The following is a 22062-nucleotide window of genomic DNA, read 5'->3' as shown; positions in this document are numbered from 1 at the left end:
TGACATGAAGAAATAAAACAAGATGATAGTGAAAGAAACTGTCCGTTCCTTTTGAACAGATCTCCAAAGCACATGAATGAACTTTTAAAGCATGTGTTTGATGTGCTTAGGTGAACATGGATATTTATAGATGCTCCACTCCTTCCCTGATTTGACCAGTGAATGCACAGCACTGAGCAAAACAAAGCCATTGGCCTCAGGGTTTTTATCGGTGGAAAAAAGGCAATGAAGTGCAATAGCAGACCAGGGTGAGAGGAAGCGTGTTGTAATCGGCAGTGAATCACGTTTGCTAGGGGTGCTAAAATCCTCCGCTCCTGTCACATGAGTCTGATCAAGGCTCTGAAACCAAACTTCTCAGAGCAAAACCATGTACAGTTGGCTGAGCCTCCCCAAAAGGTACTTCTTGCGTTTAAATAGCACGGCGCTGGTGAAACATGTTTAGGCTGTTTTATTTGGTTTGGGATTCGTGTGTGCTCAATGTACAGATCCCTTCCAACTGTTTCCTGGTTCAGCCATTCAAGCTCGTTTGAAAACTTGTTTTCTGCTCTGTAAAAATGCTCAGCTGGAGCTGGGGTTCTGGTGCTGATGCCAATTAGGATGGAAGAGGCCCAGCTTGCGGGGTCCTGTATTTGTTTTGTAATTGAGTTGAAAGGGCTGACTCATTCCCCTCCACGAGCTGATGAAGAACACAGTATTTCACAAATACAGAGAGGCTGCTGAGCACGGCTGCCAGCCCCCAGATGTCTGTGCTGTCCCCGCAACAGGCGAGAAGGTGCCGATGGGGGAAACCATCCCCACGTCCCGCTCATGGGATCCGGCAGCATGGGGGATGAGATCACAAACTGAGGTGCCTGCCCTGCACCCACGTACCCCTGCACCCCGCTCCCCACAGCCTGCTGAGGCTGGGCCATGCCGCACATACACCTCGTCCACCTCCCCAGCACAAAGAACCTACAATTTTGTTAATGTTTCAAGAAAGTGATAAGTTTTCCTCAATATCCAACTCACTGCATCAAGACATGCTCTGTTTGTAGGACTGGATTATTAATGCTCAGCTTAGAGAAGATGGGGAGCACTCCCTGGCCCATGGGGAGAGGTTTTTGGTGCTTTCTTTGGAAGCAAAATGTTTGGGTGCTTTTTCCACCTCCGTGATAGCATGCACTTCTGCAGTGCCAGGGTGTGGTTGGGAACAGATGGACTGAAACACTGCAAAGGAGCTAAGACATTGTTAGCCTCAACCCGTGGAATAAAAATGAACTATTTTGCCCAGAAACTGCTGGTGTGAAAAAAAACCCAACCAACCCATCCCCAAAAAGCCAAATCAAGAAACACTGCTCAGCTGAGTAGAGCCAGTGAGATCAGAGAAGGCCTGAACACATATTTAAACCTTTTAGGTTAAAAACTGCAAAATTTGAGGAACATCTGAGCTTTGCTCACTGTCAGAGCTTTGCTTCCCACAGAGTCCGATGGCTCTTATTCTGATCAGTCATGTTTGGACAAGGCCTTGTCCTGAGGCTGAGCTGAGATTTTGGGTTTTAGGTTGGGTTATTTCTCCATGTCTGTTTGCTCGCCCCTGTCTTGTGGTTCATACGAAAGCAGCAGAACAAACCTGGCTCTTGCGGAGATCGTCGTCTCGCTGGACTTGCAGGATGTAGCCCATCTTGCAGCTCACATGGCACTGGGCACCGTTGAGCCACCCGCCACCCGTGCAGTTCAGCAGTGCGTTCTCGATCTCCAGCTTCTGGCAGTCGGTGGCTTCGCAGGAGTAGTGGACACAGCTAGGTGGGAGACGAGAAGCGGTATTCTTGTTTAATTCATTTAAATCATTCTACAAGAGTGAGAATGTCTGACGGACACACTCATCACTTCTCAGGTACTCAGGCAAATGGCTCCTCCCCAACAAACACATCCTCTAGTTACCTCTTACAAAGGACAGGGACAGTGGTAACAGTGATGACAACGAAAGCAAATTACAGGTGTTGTGGCAAAAGGGAAGAGCCTGCCAATTCTGCAGAATTACCTTCTGTTCTGCAATGTTCAACTGCACCATGGCCTGACACACATCTACCAGAGCACTCTCCTCACGCCCCATCCCATTTTCCATCTCTGCTGAATTCAGGAGTGCCCGATATTTCCAGTGATAAGTGTGTGCGTGTGATGAGGGGTTTCTGCGATAGACACTCTTATCTTTGAGAAACTCGATTGAGATCAACGCATTCATTTTATTCCACTTCACCAGGAACACCAACCATCAGCTGTGTAGCTGTGTTGATAAGCTCTTATCAAGCTCAGCAGCATGCTGTCATTTCAGATCTCTCCAGCTGCTGTCCTGCCATCCATAAAATGTTTTCCCGGATGGAAACTCTCTGCTCTCCCTACAGTAAATTATCGTAACATTTAGCACTACTTGTAAAAGAGAGGTTTTTGTTTTATTTTTATACACACAGAGATGTCTGGTTGACACAAAATCTTTCACCATCTCTGATGACCTGAGTCAAACATTACAGCACATGTTCAAATGTGAGTATGGGGCAGGCGCTCAGCTAAAGGGCAATGAAAATACGGAGAGTCTTAAAGCATGTGCAAAGACGTTTTACTGGATTAGAGACAAAATGTCTAGGGTTAAGGATTCCTACTGGGTGATATGCTTCTGCTAAAAATTAAACTGAATTTAAATTAAACACAGTTAAATTAATACTGAGGAGGGAAATTTTTGACTTATTTCACCATTTACATGGGTAGGCAAGAACCTGAAACAGAGAGTTATAGAAAGAAGGGAAATCAATACATCAATACACATATTTTGAAATGGATCACAAGCAAGTTATTTCCATCTCCTAGAAAAAGGGTTAACAGCCACCAAACTCCCATCCACCTTAGTTAAGCACAGGACTTAGCCTGTACACGGTGTTTTGCTGTGTTCAAAGCATTGTGCAGACATTATCTAATTAATTTTCATGACACCTCTGTGAGACACCTGGGCTGGTATTGTTATCCCCATGTCACGGACAGAGAAGCACATCTGCACATGTCTCTACTGAGCTCTAGATCAGATTAAATGACAGTATTATGTCCCTCCACAACTCATTTCTCTGTCCCAGACTAGTGCTATATGGCAAGTGCCCACGGCTGGTAATTTAAGGCTGCTTGTTCAGCGGTGGCCCTTCCCTGGAGTGCGATGAGCCATAAACAATTTCTACATTCAGAAAGATCTTATTTCCTTCTTGTGCACAAAGTATTGCCACTGACAGGACTGAGGAAGGAGAATTCCTGGCAAACTTGACACCCTTGTAGGCAACAACCTGCACCCTGTCTGCCAGGATTACAACTGTGATGCTCATTACTTCTGCAAAACGGTTGATGCTTTGCCAGAGCTGACCTACACAGAGTGATCCTGCCTTCAGTGTGATCCATCCATCCCCATACCAAAGGTTTCATGTGTTTTCCAGTCATTGGAACTCACTGTATGACACACAAATTTAAACTGCCATTGATTACAGTCCACATTGAGCAATAACACTGTGGATGAGATGGTGGAAGAAGTGGGCAGTATGTCCCAGTGTCCGGGTGGTCTTCTCTTGTAGAGAAATGAGGTGGGGAGAACCTCCACATGCAACTGTCTTGCAAATGCCCAACATGAACCTCACAGGAGTGTGAACCACAGACCTCACTCTGGTTTGGCAGCAGCCCCTGAGTGAGCAGTACCTTAGTACTGACCTCACAGCACTGCTGCTTGGGTAAGTCACCAACTAACATCAGCAACAATATGTGAACAGGGGTGTTGAGTGAGACTGTAAACGATGCACAATGTCTTCTTGAACCCTCCCTGCATGCCCTACTTACACCTACCCATGAAGACCAACCATCACTTTGCTCTCCTCCACCTTCCAGAGGGTGAGGCTGCAATACCAGTTCCTCCCATGCCAGGGCTCCAGTGATGAGCAAGTTGACTCATTGAGGAAAAAAACCGAGCACTATTGCCAAGCCATTCTCAGAAGCACATATTGTGAACCTTGACTGCCCATTGCAAAACTCCCACAAAATCTGAAAGCCTTTCTGCACCAAAGCTGAAAAACTTAAATAGCAGGCCTATTTCATTTAATACTTATGTGAATCAACGTGCTACACAATGATGTAGTGCTGAATTCGGCCACGAATGGCTTCAGAGGGAAAGGTGAGCCTAAGAAAACCTTTGCAATTTGCACAAAGGGAAATTTGGAGCAACGTCACAGCAGTCAGTGGCATCACTTTTCATTTCCATCAATGTAAAGGAGAAAAGGAATCTGGTTTCTTGAGTTCATATCAGGACACCAGATGAGCAAGCCTGGGCTTAAAAGTCCTGCAGAACTGAAACGCCACAGACAAAGGCATTAAGAAACACTTATTGTGATGTTCTTCTTTCTGTTTACAAGTCCCCTTGTGGTCTTCTAAAATGGCCAGGGAACATTTTTAGCCACCCCCTCCAGGCTCCAGATTATGCCTCGGTTAGCAGATCATCTGGGCAGCTCTCTCTGTCTGTAACTCTATATGAATGACTTCAGTGACAAACAATACAACCATTCACTTTTTGTAAAAAAACAACCACTGCCACCAAATGTTTCCAATTTAAATATTTCTGGTTCTCTAGCTACTGGTTCCAATTTGGTATCAGCTACTGTCAGCTGTAAATCCCAATGAATTTTGAAGTCACGATCCTGAATTGAGTTCTGCAAATGCAGAACTAAGGAGGAAAATTGAATATCTCCAAGTAGGAAGTTTAGACAAAGAGCCCATCACATCCATATTGCAGAACTGTGGGTTACAGAAGCTCCTGCATGGGTACTGTCATTTAACAGTGGTTACTCATCACATGCTCCAGAAACTATGCATTTCTCCAGAAAGAAACAATATACAACAACTAAGAATGAAAAACCTTCTACTTTAACTCATGTGGATTCCTGGCATAGAAGGAGAGCTTACCCCATTTTCTTGTAATCAGAACTGGGTGGCTTCATTAAAGCTGCCTATTTCAAAACACCCTGGTCTGCCCTAACTCCCCAAAAACACCTGGGCGTTGCTTGTCAGAGAATGAGCTGGGCTTGACAAAAGCTGTGCAAGGAACCCAAGGACCACTCTAATGATTTACTGATATATATATATATATACACATATGTATATGTAATGAACAAGTGCTGGTAGCTGGGGTATTCCCTAGCAGCATTTACTTTACTAGGTCCACCTCGGAATTCACCTGCTCCTGTTCTTGCCCTGGTAGTGTATAATTTCCTAAAGCAACATTTTCACACCAAGGTGAGTGCAAGAAGCAGTGGATTTCTTGCCCACATTCCACTGCCTGCACGGTGTTAAAAATACAGATCAAGGCAGTTTCAGTGATGTCAAAAGCCCCGATCTGAGTTAGTTTCACATGTAGGCTGAAGATCCGTGCCAGTTCTTACTTTATTCAAATCCACTCTACCCATCCCTAATCTAAATGAGCTTAGTCATTAGCCTCTAAATCTTTATTTCTCTGTGCCAATATTGGCCCCAGTTCAGCAAGGCACTTAAATATGTGCTTAACTTCAAAAGCACGGTTAAGTCCCACTGATAGATTTGACTACAGGGAGATGTAAGCAAGTAGCTAAGGGCTTTGCTAAATTGGGGTCTTAGTGACACAATCCTAGAAACATTTGTATTTTAACATGTTTATAGAGAATTATAACAATTAAGTGGAACTCTTCCTTCCTCACATAAAAACCATCCAGGACTTCCTCTTTCGAACAGCTTACAGCAGCCAAACTTTCTTTTCCTAACCCTGGGGTCAAGCAGTTTTCCAAGAACTCATCTCTTAACATAGTGCCCTAATTTTTTGTTTCCTTCTTGATAGCTCTGACACATATATATGTATAGGTGAGCATAACAGCTCACGGTATACACTTGTTATGAGAAGAGCCATAGCGTTATCTATTGTACACAGGAAAAACTTCCTTTCCCACAGTCCAGGCCAGCCTGGGCTGCTGAAACGAAGCATAATTTGGTTTTGTTCTATACCGCCATGCATACAGCTCACACAGGTGTAGCATTCTGAGGGTTTTTCCAACAGATTTATCCTTACAATGGGTTTGTCTTCTCTGTAGAGATTCCTCTGAAGGCAAAAAGCAGGTTCTCCCTCTCTAATCCAAACAAATATGCAGCATTTTGAAAAGCAAAGGCTGGTAGCCACATTTCTTGTTGTAGGAATTAAAATAAAACAAAGAAGTTTGAACTGCAAAGGTGGCAATGAATTTATCTTCAGTCTTCAGCTAAAACAAATTTGTTTCCCTGTATTAACACAACATCTCAGAGAACATCTACCTGAATCCCTGGGGCTCAACGGGGATGGACGAACCTCTGCTGACTGTCCCACTGGAAGAAGGATCAAGTCCTTTCCTTTTCAGTGTTTACCTTCAACTCTGGTCCTTCAACTCTGACCAGAAGAGCAGCATCACCTACAGTCCCTTCCACCATCTCACTGCAGTACCATTGGGCCTGACTCCACTAACGATCCCAACAAAACCTCAGTTCAAATCCAGAGGGTCTGGAATGAAGATAAACCCAGAGATTTACAGAAAACACTTGATCCAACCACAGGAAAGCTGTGGGAGAAGGAGATGAACGAGCCAGCACATCCCCACCTCTGTCCGGGGCACATTCTCCCTGGGGATCGGCTCTGCCTGCAGAGATTTTCCTGCCCGGGGGGGTCCATATTGAACTGATCGAGTTCCCCAGACCCCCTGGCCCTGCCAGCGAGATCGAGTGCCAGGGTGTCAGCAGCTCTGCAGGTCTCCCTGCCAGAGCCTGGCCAGGCAAACAAAGAAAACGCATCGCCTTCCGCTTTAATAAAAGCCAAATGATGCCGTTTGCCAATTACCAAAATGGGGCGAAGGTTAAAAACCCATTGAATTATAACACATGTCACGGACCAAAGCTTCTATGATTAACAGTTCTGTGAGAAATTCATTAATTTCGCCAGAAGCAAGCTGACAGAGATTGCGCTTAATGACAGAACGCAGGGCAGGGGAAAGGCAGCCGAATCGGAAAAGAGAAAGCTGCACTAAATCACAAATAAAAGAGATGAAGGAAACCCTTTTTTTGCCCCTTATAAAAAGAAAAAAGAAAAAAAAGGAGTTATAAAGGGCGGTTGCATTTGTTCCGCTGCTGAAGATTTATCTTCATCATTTCTTGTTGGGGAAGCTGACAGCAGGAGAAAACAAGACAAAGAGAAGAGCTGGAGTGGGCTCTGGGGCTTGTTTGGGGCGTTGAGGGGTGCAGCTGGGAGGACAGTTCTGCATGGACCCCAAGCCACGCTGGGTCTTGGTCTCCAGTGCTGGTCCCCCCAGCTGCCAAACACCCCGATATGTGCACTTATGGACGAAGGTAAACCCCAGATCTCCCCTGCAAGAGGCAATTTTGCAGTCATAACAGGGAGTTCGTGGCACAATTTAAGCAAAGAAAGGCAAATCTTTTTGCTAACCGAAGAGCACAAGGAGCTGCACAACACGGGGCGCACGCGCCGGGGAGCCACAGGCAGGCAGAGCGCACTCCAGGGGCAGGGAACCCTATCTTTATTACCAACACGGAGTTAATAGAGGATTAGAAAGCCAAAACCTCCTGAAATCCACAATTTTGATGGCTGAACTGGGGTGTCTACCTTTGTTTTCATGCCTCCCGCCTGCAGCTTCCAGGAGAGGAGCAAATGGCACCAAGTGGGATGGACGAGGGGATGCAGCAGGGAAATGTCCCTGTGGGACAGCAGCACCTCTCAGGGACTGTCTGCCCAGGGCTTGGAATCCCCTGGATGGGGTTTCCTACCTGGTGAAAAGGCCAAAAACATGATTTCTAAGGAACCACTGGCAAAGGCAGCCCCAGAGCACCAGGGCTTTCTCGTTGCTCGAGTGACCGCGGGGTGGGCAATTACATCTCTGCTCCTGCACACCCACACCGCGAAGTTAAATACGAAATAATAAAAGTATAATAATTTGAGCCATAAAGAGAAGAACCGAGCCGTTACATCTAATCTAAGGATGCAATGTGAGTATGAAGCGTGTTGTTTCTGAGCACATCTCCAGCAGCGAGGTAAACTTCTGCTGGAAACAACAAAGAACCCATGGCCAGCTGCAGCAGGAAAAACAACAACTGGAAAAATACAACTGCAAAGTACAGGGTATTTTTTTCAAACCTTCTATAAATGTCTTCAGAAGGATGGAATGGATTTTCAAAAGAGTTAACGATGACTGAGAACAACTTCCTATAAAGTTCAACGGGACTTTTACATTTAAGCTCCTTTTCCTCTTCTAAAATATTAACTGTAATACGTATTTTAAGAAAGAAGAGTGAGCGCACGTTTTATTTTTAGTTATTAAGTTGTCATTAACCCATGGGAGTGATCCATTCACCTCAAAATAAAAGCTGTATTAACTTTTAAGGGCCAATATATTTCTTTTCCCTCACATATTCAAAATCTGCACCCTTGCCTAGAACTACCTGTATCTGGCTATAAATCCTCTCCAACCAAAATAATTCTCTGTGAAGAGAGAGAAATAATATCTCTTGTAGAGAGAAGCCAAAAAGCGGTCAAAAATATCTATGTTGATCTAAGGTAAATGAAAGTGGTAAAGCTGATACTTATATGTAGGAAGGAAAGTTACTCTAAAAATTAAATATTTAAAAAAAAAAAAAAAACATATTAGGGAAATGCAGGCAGTGGGGAAAGGGAAGGAGGGAAGGATGAGCAGGGAGACTGTGAGTGTGAGGGGGCAGAAACCACATCCAACTTCTGAACTGGTTAAGAAAAAATGTTTCAAAAATGCCCTCTTTCTGTGTTCTTCCTGGATTGTGTGAAATAATAAAGGAAAAAGATGGCAGGTGACAGCAGAGGTGGTTGGTTTTTACCTGTTTCCTACACAACTTAACGTATGACTTTCCCTACATTGCAGATACCTGAACTGCTTAGAGTTTCTTGTGTAGAAGAAGAAAGTGTATATAGTCACCCAAAACAATCCCACTACAAGGTAAACTGGGGATTTTCCAGTCTAGCACTGTCATCAATGGAAAAAATCCCACTGATCTCAACTGGCTTTGGATCAGGGCTTTATTTCTGAGAGTTTCTAGTTCTGACATGGGAAACTTTATGATCAGTTCAGTCTTGTAACCTGCAAAATCTTAAGTGTTACTGGGAGTGAGCGAGGCTCTGGCGGAAGATTTTGAGAACAAGGGGTTGAAATGGTTCAGTGCATCATGAAAACCAAACAACGGAAAAATAGAAACAAAGAAAAATTCAAGAAGAAAATAAAAAAGGCAAACGGCGGGTGATTCTTCTTCAAGAAGATTCCTAAAGCTTAGTTTGCTGGGCTGCAGAGGCTCACTGAAGCTTTGCCTAAGGGGAATGCGTTTTTTATTAAGGAAATAACTTTCTAAACGCAGAGCACTTCTAATTTCGTAAGTGACCAAATGGTTCAGTTCCTACTGAAAACGTGAGAGGGAGGAATGTGGTCCTGTGCCTCAGCCCTGGTGCTTCTCACCAGCTCCTTCCACCGGGACCTTCTCGCTCTTTTTTCTGTCCCGCTCCTGCGCTGGGATTTGGGCAAATTTCCACCAGCAGACTTCTCATCTGAAACTTGATCCTGCTGTCTTTGGGCCTCTGAATTTATACAACCTATTGCACAGAATGATCAGACTCCTCAAATCTAGGTCAGAACACACTGACTGGATTGATTTAGCTATAGATATACTCCTTTTTTTTAAAAAAAAAGGAAAAATTTCCCTTCCCTCTCCCCATTCTCACCCTCCCCTTTCCTGGAATAAAAGCAGGACCTAAAAACAAGCCAGGACATTATCAAAAACCCTGACAGCCTGTTTAGGAGGCTGAGCAGAGGTTTGCTGGGGTATGCAACTTCTTTTTACTATTGCTCCTGCTATGGTATGACGACTGCTCACAACTTTGAATTCACAAAGGGGAGGAAAAAAATGATTCTTTCAGGGGTTTTGCTAAATTCTCCCGTCTTCTTTTCACTGCCTTGCTGAAAGGATCCATGAAGCTGCCGCACCAGAGGCCATGAAAGGTCACAATCTCTGTGGGATGCTGTAAAGCAGAGACTGAGAGGGGTTGGTGGTGATCTATTGATGTGTCTGTAATAACAACAAGAATAAAACGGTAGCCATAAACCTTTCATCCTGGGGGGTCCCACAGAGCTTTTCAGAACGTGGGCCGGATCCGGAGAGGTACTGGGGCCCCTTGCCCAGCCGTAAAAGCACTACAAAAACTGATGGCCAAGCACCCACCGCACGGGGCTGAGCACCTTGCAGGATCCGGCCCTTCTGGGGCACAAGCATCACTTTGTCTCTGCACGACCGTTTCCGTGGGAGGTCCCTGTAGCACTTTAGCAGCACAAAGCGGTTTAGATCAAGGCTGGGGTGTGAGTGGCAAAAACGATGCCATACCGGGGAATGTATGGAGAGTTAACTGGCCCCAATTCCAAGCTTGGGATAAAGGAGGGAGGAGAAAGGAAGAGGAAATAATTCACTAACAGTATCCCATGTGGGTTAAATGTCCCATCCATCCTGATCAATGAGAACACCGCTGGTTTTTTTCTTGGTGACACAAAAGGGTCAGCAGGGTTCAGCTGCTGTGCCCCCTCTGTCGCCCCCGGACCCCAGCACAGGGGTGGTGAGGCAGGGGGACGGGGCTGCGGGCTCACCTCTGCTCTGCTGGGCTGTAGGTCTGTCCTCGCTGGCAGCTGCTGATGGTGATGGGGTCGAAGTTGTGGAAGGAACGCAGGGCCACCCCGGAGATGGCCACAAACTGGGAGCTGAAGCTAATGAGGACAGCCTGGGTGTGATAAAAAGGGTGACTGAGGTCATGGATGACGGGGATAATCAGCGGATTGTTCCTGCAGCTCAGGACGTGGACACCTGCCAGAGGAGAGACAAGATCAGAGGCAGGGTCAGACTTAACACAATCACTTTCTGAAAGCTGTGAGCACTTCAGAATCATTTCACCCATAGGAATGGCCCTATAGAGCTGAAAAGTTATGGAAAGCTGCCCGGAGGGGCTTCCCAAGTCGCTCCGGAGAGCTTAGCAGAGACGTATATCCCTCCAGACAGCTGAAGAAAGGCGGCCATTCTCTCCACGAGCGCGGCAGGCTCTCAGAGCAGTTTCTTTAGACCACAGCTACGTTTCTATTGTGCTCTGTTAAATCAGGAGCAACCATCACGGAGGAAGCGGAGTCGCGCTATTGTCAAACTGGCCTGGGAGGACAGTTGGAGCCTTTATACCGCGCATCAAACGGAGCCGGCAGGCTGGGTGGCTTTGTGCACCATGGGCAGTGCAGCGGTGGCTTGTTTGTCACTGTGCATGTCATTAGCACTCACAGTTCAACATTTTTGCATGAGCTCCACACTAAATGTGTCCAGTTTTGATTTTATTCATGGCTTTTGCCCTGAAGGTATCTTGTTTTTTGCTAAAATAGGCAAAGATGGTCCTGGAGAGACAAACGAGGGTGATGGACCCACTGAGGATTTTACAGGTGAGCTCGTTTTGAGAAGAAAATAATTGTGTCTTGGGAAAATAGAAGTGTCTCAAGTGCAAAGAAGCACCAGAGAGGTGACATAGAGACTTCCAAATCCCTTTTCTTCAGCAGAGAAGGCACTCAACGATAGTAGGGGAGAAATTCCCACCTTCAAGTAGAGGCAACCTCAACTCAAATGGGTCAAATCCATCTCAGGAGTAACAGGACAGACAGCCGTCGGTTGGCCTCAGAATGCATTAATTGAGACTCAGGGCCTGACGGCTGCCGGCACAGCTTTGCCTCTGCGGCTCCGTGGCATCGCTCCGAGGATCAGCTTGGCTCCAGCTCCACTCGTCTCACTGGAACTCCCAGCTTTGGCCCAGGCCCTTTGGCTACCCTGATACACTTACAAACTTGAAAAGAAAATAAATTATCTTTGCATGTTTAACTGGCTCAGGGATTTCTATTTTACTTTTTCTTTTTTTTCCTCTCAGTTCAGGTTTCTTGACTCAAAAAGGAAAGAATAAAAAAGTTTTCACTTTTCTCCTTAGAAAGCGATTTCCTGTGAATTAAGACAGACTTCTGACCACTCTCTTTAAACATCTATCTCCCACCCTCTACTTAAAAAATCTTCCTGTAATAAAAAAATTATATATATATATATAAAAATATATATATAAAAGCAAACTTCTTGTTTTGGTCTTTACCTGACCCTGAAATAACCTCCCTGTCTACTCGCCTCCCACAGGTCTTTTGATATCAGCTCCTTGTGGAACAGTGCACGTTTCTCACTTACAAACAGGTGCAGTTAATACTCAAAATCCCGGGTTCCCAAATTCTTTGGAAGTTTCTGCCTTCTCTGATGGAAAGCCAAGAAAGACCTTATGGTATGAGGCTGTTTATTCCGTTCCATTTCATTCCTCGCACTCAGGTGGTGTCCACAACAAAACAGACCCTCAGAGCTGCGCTGCTGGTGCCTTCTGACTCCAACAAGGTAAATGGGGGCTGAACAGGTCAGGTTCATTTAACTAACCTGCCTTCATTAGCAAAAAAACCTGTTCAGGATAGCACAGGTGCCCATGGCAGGGGTGTTAGAGCTGTCTCCATGTTTGTTTCTGTAGCTCTGTACCCACCTATTCAACCCTCGCCAGCTCTTGCACAGCCCAGCAGCTGAACCCCAGTGTCTGCAAGTGCACAGCACTGAGGGCTTTATATCCCAACCTCTCCGTCTCCTACTAAGACTCAGAAGAAGCTTTTTCATTGTTTTCTGGGAGTCTACATGGCAAAAATTTGCTCAGATCAAGGTAGGAAACTGCACTTCTGGATAGACCGCATTTTGCTCATGGGAATGTCTTTAGCACACTGAGGACTGATCAAGCTTTAAATTATTGCTGCTTCCTTTTGGACATACTTTTAGCTTGCCACTAACTTCTGCTTAAGGCTGGCTGACTGTCTGCAGTCAATCCTGCACCCAGTGCCTGCCAAAGTTTGCATCCCCGCTGCCGTTTCCAGCTTGCCACGGTGATAATTCAAACACATCAAATACAACATCCAGGAAAAGGACTTAATGCCGCACCCAGAACTCAGACAAAACAGGGACTGGGAGCCCTGTCTGAGTGAGCACTGCTGGGTAGCCCACCTACACCTCTCCTCGGCTCTAGGCCAGATTCTTCTGAAAAGGTCAAAGGGGCTTTTCCATGATGAAGGGCAGCGTTTCGGCTGTGAAGATCTCCAGGCGTCAGTCTGAGCCATGCCAGACTCATGTTGCAACTTCATTGAGGATTTCAAAACCTAAACCTCAGTTTCCTCTTTGCTCCTCTTTCTTGTTCTCTTTCCCTCACAATGTCTGTCTGTCTCTATAAAATGTCACATTAAGTATTTGTTGGCATGCTTGCGCCTCCATCATTTATTTCTCAGAGGGAAAGAGCTATGTGCCACTGTTTTGCAAAAGGATGAGAAGACTAATCCAGGGGCTCTGGCAAACTGGGAGCCACCCTGACTCAACCTGCACAACTTGCTATGAATTTCAGTTTGTTCTTGGACAACAGAGACCACACATATTTTCCTGCTTTTCTCCCACACCCCACCAAATTATATATTACCCTGGAGAGTCATCCAACACCTGTCACTTGTGTGTGTCCTTCCTTCTCATCACTACAAGGAACTTCGAGTTTCAGCTTGTCAAAATCGCAAAGTTATGGTAAAAGAGAAAGCTGGAGGAAGGGGGTTATGTCTTCCTAAAAACTGCTCTCAGGATGACACTCTTCCCAGTGGAAAAAAGGGCAGGGGACAGCTGGAAAGGGATTATCCAAGTCCTACCCTGACACGGAGTTGGGAGCTCGGGTGAGCTCCTTGGTGCCGGAGCTTAAATGCAGCCAGAACCAATTCACCAGATACAACTTGTCCAGGTTAGGGGACATGTGTCCAGAGTAGAGACAAAAATAGTCTAAACCTGGGACTTCAACACAACTAGCAGGTCCACAGCCTCTGTCACGCACATTTTCTTGAGGCCATGCAAGCATCCCGCAAGGGCCATGGTGTTAGAGCTTTATCAAACCTGAAATACTTTGCATGAAATAGCTGTGGAAACCTCCTTGCAAGCAGGACTTGGGATCCACCCAAGACCACCTTGTGAAGCAGAAGTATTTGCTGCAGCAGCTGGTGCAGATCCCTTACTCCCTGCGACCAGCAGTTCATCTGTGTCACTGCCAATGTCTCTCCAGGTGGGTGCTGTGCGTGAAACATTGAAATAGGGCTTATTTTAATGACTAAAGAGAAACTAAGCACTTCTGAACACATGGTGAACAGGTATGGAGAAGCGTCTGTATAATATGGAGCATCATTTTCAACAAGCCGAAGTGAAACTCAGGTCTTGGAGCATTAAGCAAGCACTTTTTTTTGTCTGATCCTGGAAAAACTGAGCAGGAGTATCGGTCAGTTTGTGAATGTGGGTACCAAGAGATTAAGTAAGCAATAAAGAGGGAGTTGAACAAAGTACAATCTTACCAAGATCATGGCTTTGCTCTTTGGTATCAAACAGCTGCACGCCGATGGTCTCCTGTTTCTGATCCAGGTAATAGGTCCCATCAGTGACCAAGTGAACTAGGACTGCCGCAGCTACCATAGGCTGGGAAAAATAAGCCTGGGAAAACAAAAGACCCACAAAGGCTGAGTTGGAGGACTGTGGTGGGCTTTAAAAAAACCCCAAGAGTCAGCGTAGGACTTTTAAAATAGCAATTCCCACCCCAGGTCACACAGAAGTCTTCTCTTTCAATCTCTCCTATACAAACTAGATAAACTTGAGCCAAACAGCCCTGCAGCTGGAGGCTGTAACCTCTCAGAAACTCAATAGCCTTGTCACAGGAGGGGACTTCACCACTGACTCTCTAGACAGCGCTCAGAGACTTTGTTTTGCTATTTTGCACTAAACACACTTCAAAGGAAGGAGCAGCTTGGCCCTGGGAAGACTGTTTCATGATCTTTGGCCTATTGAAGAAACTTTGTATAGGCAGGCAAAGAGGAGACTTCTGAATGAGATGTGCACGTCCTACCTTCAGCCAGAAAATGGTCTGTGTCATGTGGGAGTACTGGAAATTGGCCGTGCAGGGATACCAGGCATACTGAGCGACACCATCATTCAAGTCAATCACCTTCGTTCGACACACCTGTGGGAGGAAAAAGAAACACCAAAACAGGCGTAGATGACAGTAAGGAAGGATTATGACTGTTTAGAGGAGGAAAAAAGTCCAGACACATTTCTAGAATAAAATAATATACAATAATGACGTTTCTAAATACCACGAGATTATTCAGAAGTGAAGTTTCCAGGTCTTCAACCTCAGTAAGAAAAATTTAAACATGAAAAGGAGCTAAAGATTCACAGCAGTCAGATGGCAGCCAGCGGTTTCTTCTTGATTTGGTACAAGGTTTTTGACATAATTCAGAGCAACTTTGCTCCCACCCAACTGGACCACGATCCTTCCCATTGGAGTCCAAATGCCGATCACTTCTGAATGTATCAACTCGCAGCACAGACAGGCTGCAGATGCTCTTCACTGTGCTCAAGCAATGTCCTATTTAAACCTGCATGTTCCTATAACCCCAGGGAAGCCACAGATGGTCAGGTAAACTTGGAAGCAAGCGTAGCCAGGAAAGTCCTGTCTCTACAACCCAATTTAAACAAACTAGTTTCTTGTTTTGTTAACTAGTTTCTGTAAGTGGAATCACCTCCTTCATGCACCTCTAGCACTTTCCATGGCAGACTGCAGTGGAATCATAATCAAACTGCTCTGTTCAGTAAAGAACAAGTAGATGAATCCCAAGTGCTGGCGTGGATGAAAAGCTCAAAGAAGAAAACACCAAAACTCCAGTACCACCGAGCCTTGCAGTGCTGTCAGTATGAAAGATGAGAAAACGAAGCTGCAAGAAATGTTAGAATTTACCCTGAAACCACACTGCTCAATGAAGCTGCTTCAAAAAATGAAAATGCATGATCACAGCATTCATTCCCTGAACAAAAACCAGGAAGGAAACGTCCACTGTGCAAAAGGCCACAACTGCATTAGAAGGACACTTCCAGCTGAGGCTCCAGGAGCATCTAAGGGCACCTGTTAAGATCCACAATGCTTTGGTGAACTCAGTGACTGTCATTACTAAAGGTGTGGGGACAGAGGGAATACCTTATATAGTCGCAATGGAGCCATGAATACAACCCAAGACACCAAACCACGCCCAGCGGTTGTGCTGGCCACAGCAGAGCCCAACTGCTCACACTGACCACCTGCATTAGGTGCCAACTGGAGCCATGTCCTCTTGGGGATAGTTTCAGGTTTCTTTCCAAGACCAGAGGCTGAACTGAGCAATCAGGTGGTGCTGTGCTGTCAGTAAAGCTGGTCCCATATGCTATTTCCCCGATTATTAAACCAAAAAGAAAACCCTGAAGTGAAACAAGAGAATTAACAGAGATATTTTTAACCGTTCCAAATCCTGTGCCCACTCAGTAATTGTACATGGAACTGCTCTCTTGTTCTCAGCAGCCAAAGCCTGGGCAATGCAAGGAGAGCCTGGGATGGCTGCGAACAAGAAACCAGATTGGCTGAAAGTGAGGTAATCACCTCTATAATCTGAGTCCCTCAAGATCCAGCCCAGAGGAATCTATGGGCAAAACATAAATCAGCTTTAATAGGCTGGAAGAAGATTTTCAGTTTATTTATTTTTTAAAACAACTGGGACCAAGCTTCATTGAGGCTAGCCAGTGGATAGTGTTACATTTTACAGCAGAGCAAGGCTTTACATAAACTATCTTTGGCATTTGCAATCCAGGCCAGCAATTCGACATGTACCATTTCGCAATCCTCCCTTCTTGCATTTTCAGCAGCCTGTCTCTTGTTGGGAGCATGGTTTTTATTTTAATACCTCTCCAGCTAGGGAATTTATCTTACCCACATCTGCAATTTATATGGTCAGAGAGCTCTTTTACATGAACAAAGGTCTCATTACTTCGATATGATTTTGTTCTTATTCTTATATCTCCTCCTGCTCTATTGGTCCAAAAAGGTGGTCGAAAGAAACAAAAGTACTGACGTTTAGTGCACTTTATGTGTCACTTAATGGATGAGTGAGAACCTGTATTAAGAACTCACCCAGACCTTCATGAAAAGTTTGAATCAAACCCAAAATAAACCCCTGCTGAGGTGGGTTGGAAATCTCTGATAACTTTTAAATGCCGTATTTGATTTGTGTGCCTGTGTGAACTCCAGCACTTTCTGCTTCTGCCTGAGAATATTAGCAAAAAATCTTAACATTGCATAAAGAGCCTGTGTTTGAGACATGTGCAATTGAAGTGTGCAGACTCGGTAGACTGGTTGGGTTTGAACAGGTTAGATAAGCTTCCTCCTGCTGAGACTGATCCATCGGTACTCAGACAAGTGTTTTAAAGTGGTACTGGGGTAAAAAGTTCTTTTAGCAGAAGAGTATATTTGAGAATTGTGGGAAAAGTCTAACAGACATGACATCAGGAGTGGCTACAAGAGCCTTTTCTACACTAGCTTCTATCTAGTAAACCCAGCTCATGGCAAAAGAGTTCTTTAAGATTTGGTAACAATAACCTAACCGGATAAACAGTCCCTATCAACTATTGACTCCACCATCTCAACAAGCTTTAACACACGTCTTAAAACACATCCCTTTTCAGTTATACACAGTTATTGAAGGACACACCACAACTGCGAAGTCTGAAAACTACTTGGTGGCAGAATCTTCCACACTTCTGCCTTTATGGCATCCCTAGGAGATGGCAGCAGTGGAAAGGCACTTATTACTGCAATACCATCACTTCTAAGCTACAGGTTCCAACGGCCTGGAAGACAAAACAGCATCTCTCCTCATGGCTACAAATCCATAGGAATTCACACTTATGAGAAATAAATCATTTCTTAATGTGCTCCAGTTTGCTACAATGACGCAAAACAGCAGCTAAAGCACCTGACAGCTGTGGAGGGAAGAAGACATAGATGTACTTTTCATTTCAGGGTGTTACCAAACACTAAAGTATTTGCTTTGAAGAATGACGGCATCATGCAGGAGTCAAAGCTTCGCTCACTGGGGTTTATCCAGATTCTCAGACTCTCACAGCAACTGGGATCCACAGGAGCTTAGTATCTGCTCCAAAGTATTCGGGGACTATTTGTGTCTACTTACTGGAAGCCCATGTCATACCCCTCCCTAGGAAGCTGCTTTCAATTAAAAGAGCTGATGTCTGTTCCTCTCGGAGGTTCTAATCCAGCTTGTCTCCCACCCACACATTTTGTACACAAACATCGAGAAACAGAATGAACAAGGCCAGAGAGCACTGTGGGATCTTCCCACAAGAGGGAATGCCTGGAGGATTCCCTTTGACTGATTTATACAACCCCTTGTCAATCACAGGGACAACATGTTCTTCAAACCGCCTCTTCGGTTTTCCTTCTCTTACTCAAGGGGGCCAAGGGATGTGTCAGAAGAAAGGGAAAAGTGATATATCGGAAGCGCTTAGTTCATTGCCACATCTAAAATGCATTTACTCTTGCAATCAACTCAATTTCTTCATGGCATTTTCCTTCAAGGTAATACGGGAAAATTTGCTAAGACCAAATTTTGGAAGGCACCCTTGTGATCGATTCCCAGCCATCCCATGACTTCAAGCAACGTTCGGTTGCGTTGATGGGCTCCCGCTGCAGACAAAGTGCAGGTTAAGGATCACTGATCTGTGGGCTGGGCACTGGACCAGGTCTCACCCTGACTGTGCCCAGTGCGTGATCCCATTACAACTTCTGGGTGGCATGTGGCTTCTCCAGGCCTGAGGCCCCCTTCTGTAGGACAAGGGTGATATTCCCCCAACTCACGCGTGTGTCTTGAGAGTAAAAGCCATCAGCCACAAAAAGGTGCTCAGATATTACAAAGAGAAGGGACAAACAAGCATGTACATGTGTGAAGGATACAGGAGTGGGTTAAATACAACCAGATGCCATCCCACTCTCTCCTTCCCATCGGGCAAGCACAGCCAGACACCACAGGCTCTGTGTACACTGCTGGTTCTCATCTCTCAGATTGTAACGTTAAAATAATTCTAAATGCAAACAGGCAAAGCTGCTATTTAAACTTGGGTGCTGCTCTACTCAGCTCTGGCATATGTGGTTGGGGTGGACGTGCCTCTCTGCGTACCCCTGGGCGGCTGCAAACAGAGCAAATCTCCAGCCCGCAGGTCTGTCTGCTACCAAAATCCCATCTGTTGTCCCCTGGTGGGGTTTCCTCCAGACCAAGTCGTCAAGCTGAGTATGGTTGTGAACGACCACAGCGAGCACTCATCCATCAGGCATTAGGGAGCAACCTCCCTCTGACGGAGAGGGGTGGAAGTGGTTGTCATGCCCAAAATGCGAGGCTGCTCTGCTTCTCCCTCCCTTCTTTCTGCTGGGGACCATCCTGCTGCCACTTCTGCACCGAGCAGGTGACGCTGTGAGTTCCTGGCATGAAACGAGCTATACCCTGTCCCTCTTGTAAAGAGCAACCACAGAACAAGCAGGAACAGGATCTGTTGGTAAAACCCACAGGACCATCTATTTGTGGAACACACAACATCCTGAGTGAGGTTGTACAAGTGCACAGAAAAACCTATGGGCTGATATGAAACCCATGGAGGCACAAACAGGACATAATTTGTTGCTTGAATATCCAGCTAAAGAACAGATTTCAACTGTAATACTGAAACGTAATTAATCTACAATTTTTAGGCCACTGTTCTGCAGAATGTTATTTATATTTAACTCAACACATGCCAGAGAATCCCAATCATGACATAAGCAGCATTTTAACACATCCCTTACATACGAAAACTTTCTCTTCCCATTGCCAGACAAGCGGGCTGGCAGTCACCCAAACCTTTTATTCTTAAATATGTTATTGTTCTTGCAGACCTAAGGTTAATCTTACCCAAGGATGAGAAACTATGGTGCAGTTGCTAAGTATCAGAAAGGTTCCTGCTTGTTTATTGCCCAATATTCTAAGGCAGCTTGACTGCCACATGGACACCACCCAGTTTGCCGACTGCAGCACAGACCTCCAATCTGTTCGGAAAGCTGTTGCTCTGTTGTTCTCATTTAGGCTGGGAATTGGGTTGGAGTTACAGAAAAAATGAATTTGCCCACATTAGTGAGCGCTGAACCATTAAAAAGGCCACCACTTGGGTTCCAGTGAACACCTCAAAAATCAGCCAAGTTCTATGACCCTTTCAAACCTCAGGAGCCCACAGAGCTCAGACAAAAACTGTACACAAACAGGCTTAACTCAAGTGACATCAGAAATTTTGCTCTGGGTTTTCTTGTAGGTTCTGGTCAGAAATGCTGTAGGACTAGTCTCTTTAATGGTGTTCTGGATTTGTCCTGTCAGAAGATTTGAGTTAACTGTTGTCTGCTCGACTATGCAATCATCACTGAGACATTTCAGACTGGCCTCTAAAACCTAAGGAAATCATTCAAAGTTACATATATTAAAATATTAATTCAAAGTTATGTATATTAAAATTCTATGTGCACTGATAATGAGTTTAAAATTCCGTATTTCAATTTTTAAATCACGCAGACCTGCACCCTTTGAATTTCTCTTATTTCCAGATTCAAAGTGAACTTCATTTAAAACCGGTGGGTTCAAATCAAAATCACATAGAACCATAAACTTCACAAGGTATACCTGAAAAAACTGCAAATCAGTTCTGACTGGCCCTATCCCAAACCCACACTGGCTTTGACATCCAGCCAAGTGCAATCAAAATATCAAGGATGCTAGATGGACCTGTGGAAGAAACAACACGGAGTTTTGATTTTGCAACAAAACCCTAACCAGATGATTCTTGTGTGTTTCAAAGGATCACTCCAAAGACATCCATTGAACCAGAAACTACAGAAGAGAGTGAGAAAAAGAAGAAATAATTGTGCTAATGCGTTTTACTAATCAACTTGAATTTTGCACAAGTCCGCAAGTGAACATGAGCATTTGGAGCTCCTGAGTGCGATTTGTATGTGGTTCCTTGCTCTTCTACCATTCAGCAATGCGCCCTGAAAAGATGCGCCAGCAAGCGATGGCTCCAAGCACACAGCAACGCAGAATACAGGCTCATATGAAGCACAGGAAAGCATAACAGAGCTATTTGCCACGTGCTCCTGTTTAGTCACATCAGACGTTTGCTATTTCTTCAACACAGCAGTAGGACATAAAGATACTGCTCTCAAACAACAGCATCTTCCACCCCAGCACTGCCAGGATCTTTCCTAGAAGGCATAATTCTTAAAATAAACCCTGAAGTGCATTCTGCTATTATTTTCAAATTCACAAACACTTCTACCAGTAGAAATAGCAGCCAAATACAACCCGTTAGACAGCATAAAGAAACAGTCCTGAAACAACACCTTATACCTTCAGTTTAACGAATATCAGCCTCATAAGAGCTAAAAGACATTTTCAATCCACAGCAAAAGCTCCTGTCTCCAGCTTCCACATTGCTGCTCGCTAAAGTGTGAAGGCATTATAGACTGATAAGTGCTTTAACAGACTGTATATCCATCCACTGGAGAGCGAGGTTAAACAAATACAGTAGCCAGAACATTATTTTTGGCTGCACACTTGGGTTCCCAAACTGTCTGTCTCTGACTTGAACCAGTGAGGTCCAAAGCTTGCGTGTAGCTGTGGGCCAAGGTTGGCCGTGGGGTGCTGCGGTAAAGCAAAACAATCCCGTCCCGTAAGCTTTTGCCCCTGATGAGTAGAGCTAAAGCTTGTTTTTTCCTGTCTTTGACCTGAGCATTTCATTTGGGAGCAGCATCAGAAAACCTAACTGTCAAAGGCAGAATGTGCACCACACTTTAGGAGAATCTTAAATATATTTTTATCATTATATTGGTGGATCCGACTCACTGGATTCATTGTAGTTTTGCTGGTTTGGCACCTCTGCAGTGCAAAGCATGACCGGGCTTGTTACAGTCCACTCGGTAACATCCCTTCCTTCCCTCCCAAA

At 45.0% G+C, this 22062-nt stretch overlaps 1 protein-coding gene across 3 annotated transcripts in view; it reads right to left on the bottom strand.

Moving 5' to 3' along the window:
• The window catches only part of PAPPA (pappalysin 1), a 179971-nt gene that overhangs the window by 44003 nt on the left and 113906 nt on the right, over nt 1–22062 (bottom strand). For all 3 annotated transcript variants that reach the window (XM_065853866.2, XM_065853864.2, XM_065853865.2), the window contains exons 11-14: nt 15074–15187; nt 14529–14664; nt 10713–10926; nt 1610–1778 (exon numbers count right to left, since the gene is read on the bottom strand). In XM_065853866.2, coding sequence (XP_065709938.1) covers nt 1610–1778; nt 10713–10926; nt 14529–14664; nt 15074–15187 — 633 coding nt within the window. The remainder of the gene's footprint in view (nt 1–1609; nt 1779–10712; nt 10927–14528; nt 14665–15073; nt 15188–22062) is intronic.

The sequence above is a fragment of the Patagioenas fasciata genome, chromosome 20 (genome assembly GCF_037038585.1).
Source record: "Patagioenas fasciata isolate bPatFas1 chromosome 20, bPatFas1.hap1, whole genome shotgun sequence".
NCBI classification, from domain to species: Eukaryota; Metazoa; Chordata; class Aves; order Columbiformes; family Columbidae; genus Patagioenas; species Patagioenas fasciata.
This window is presented reverse-complemented; position numbering and strand designations above follow the sequence as displayed.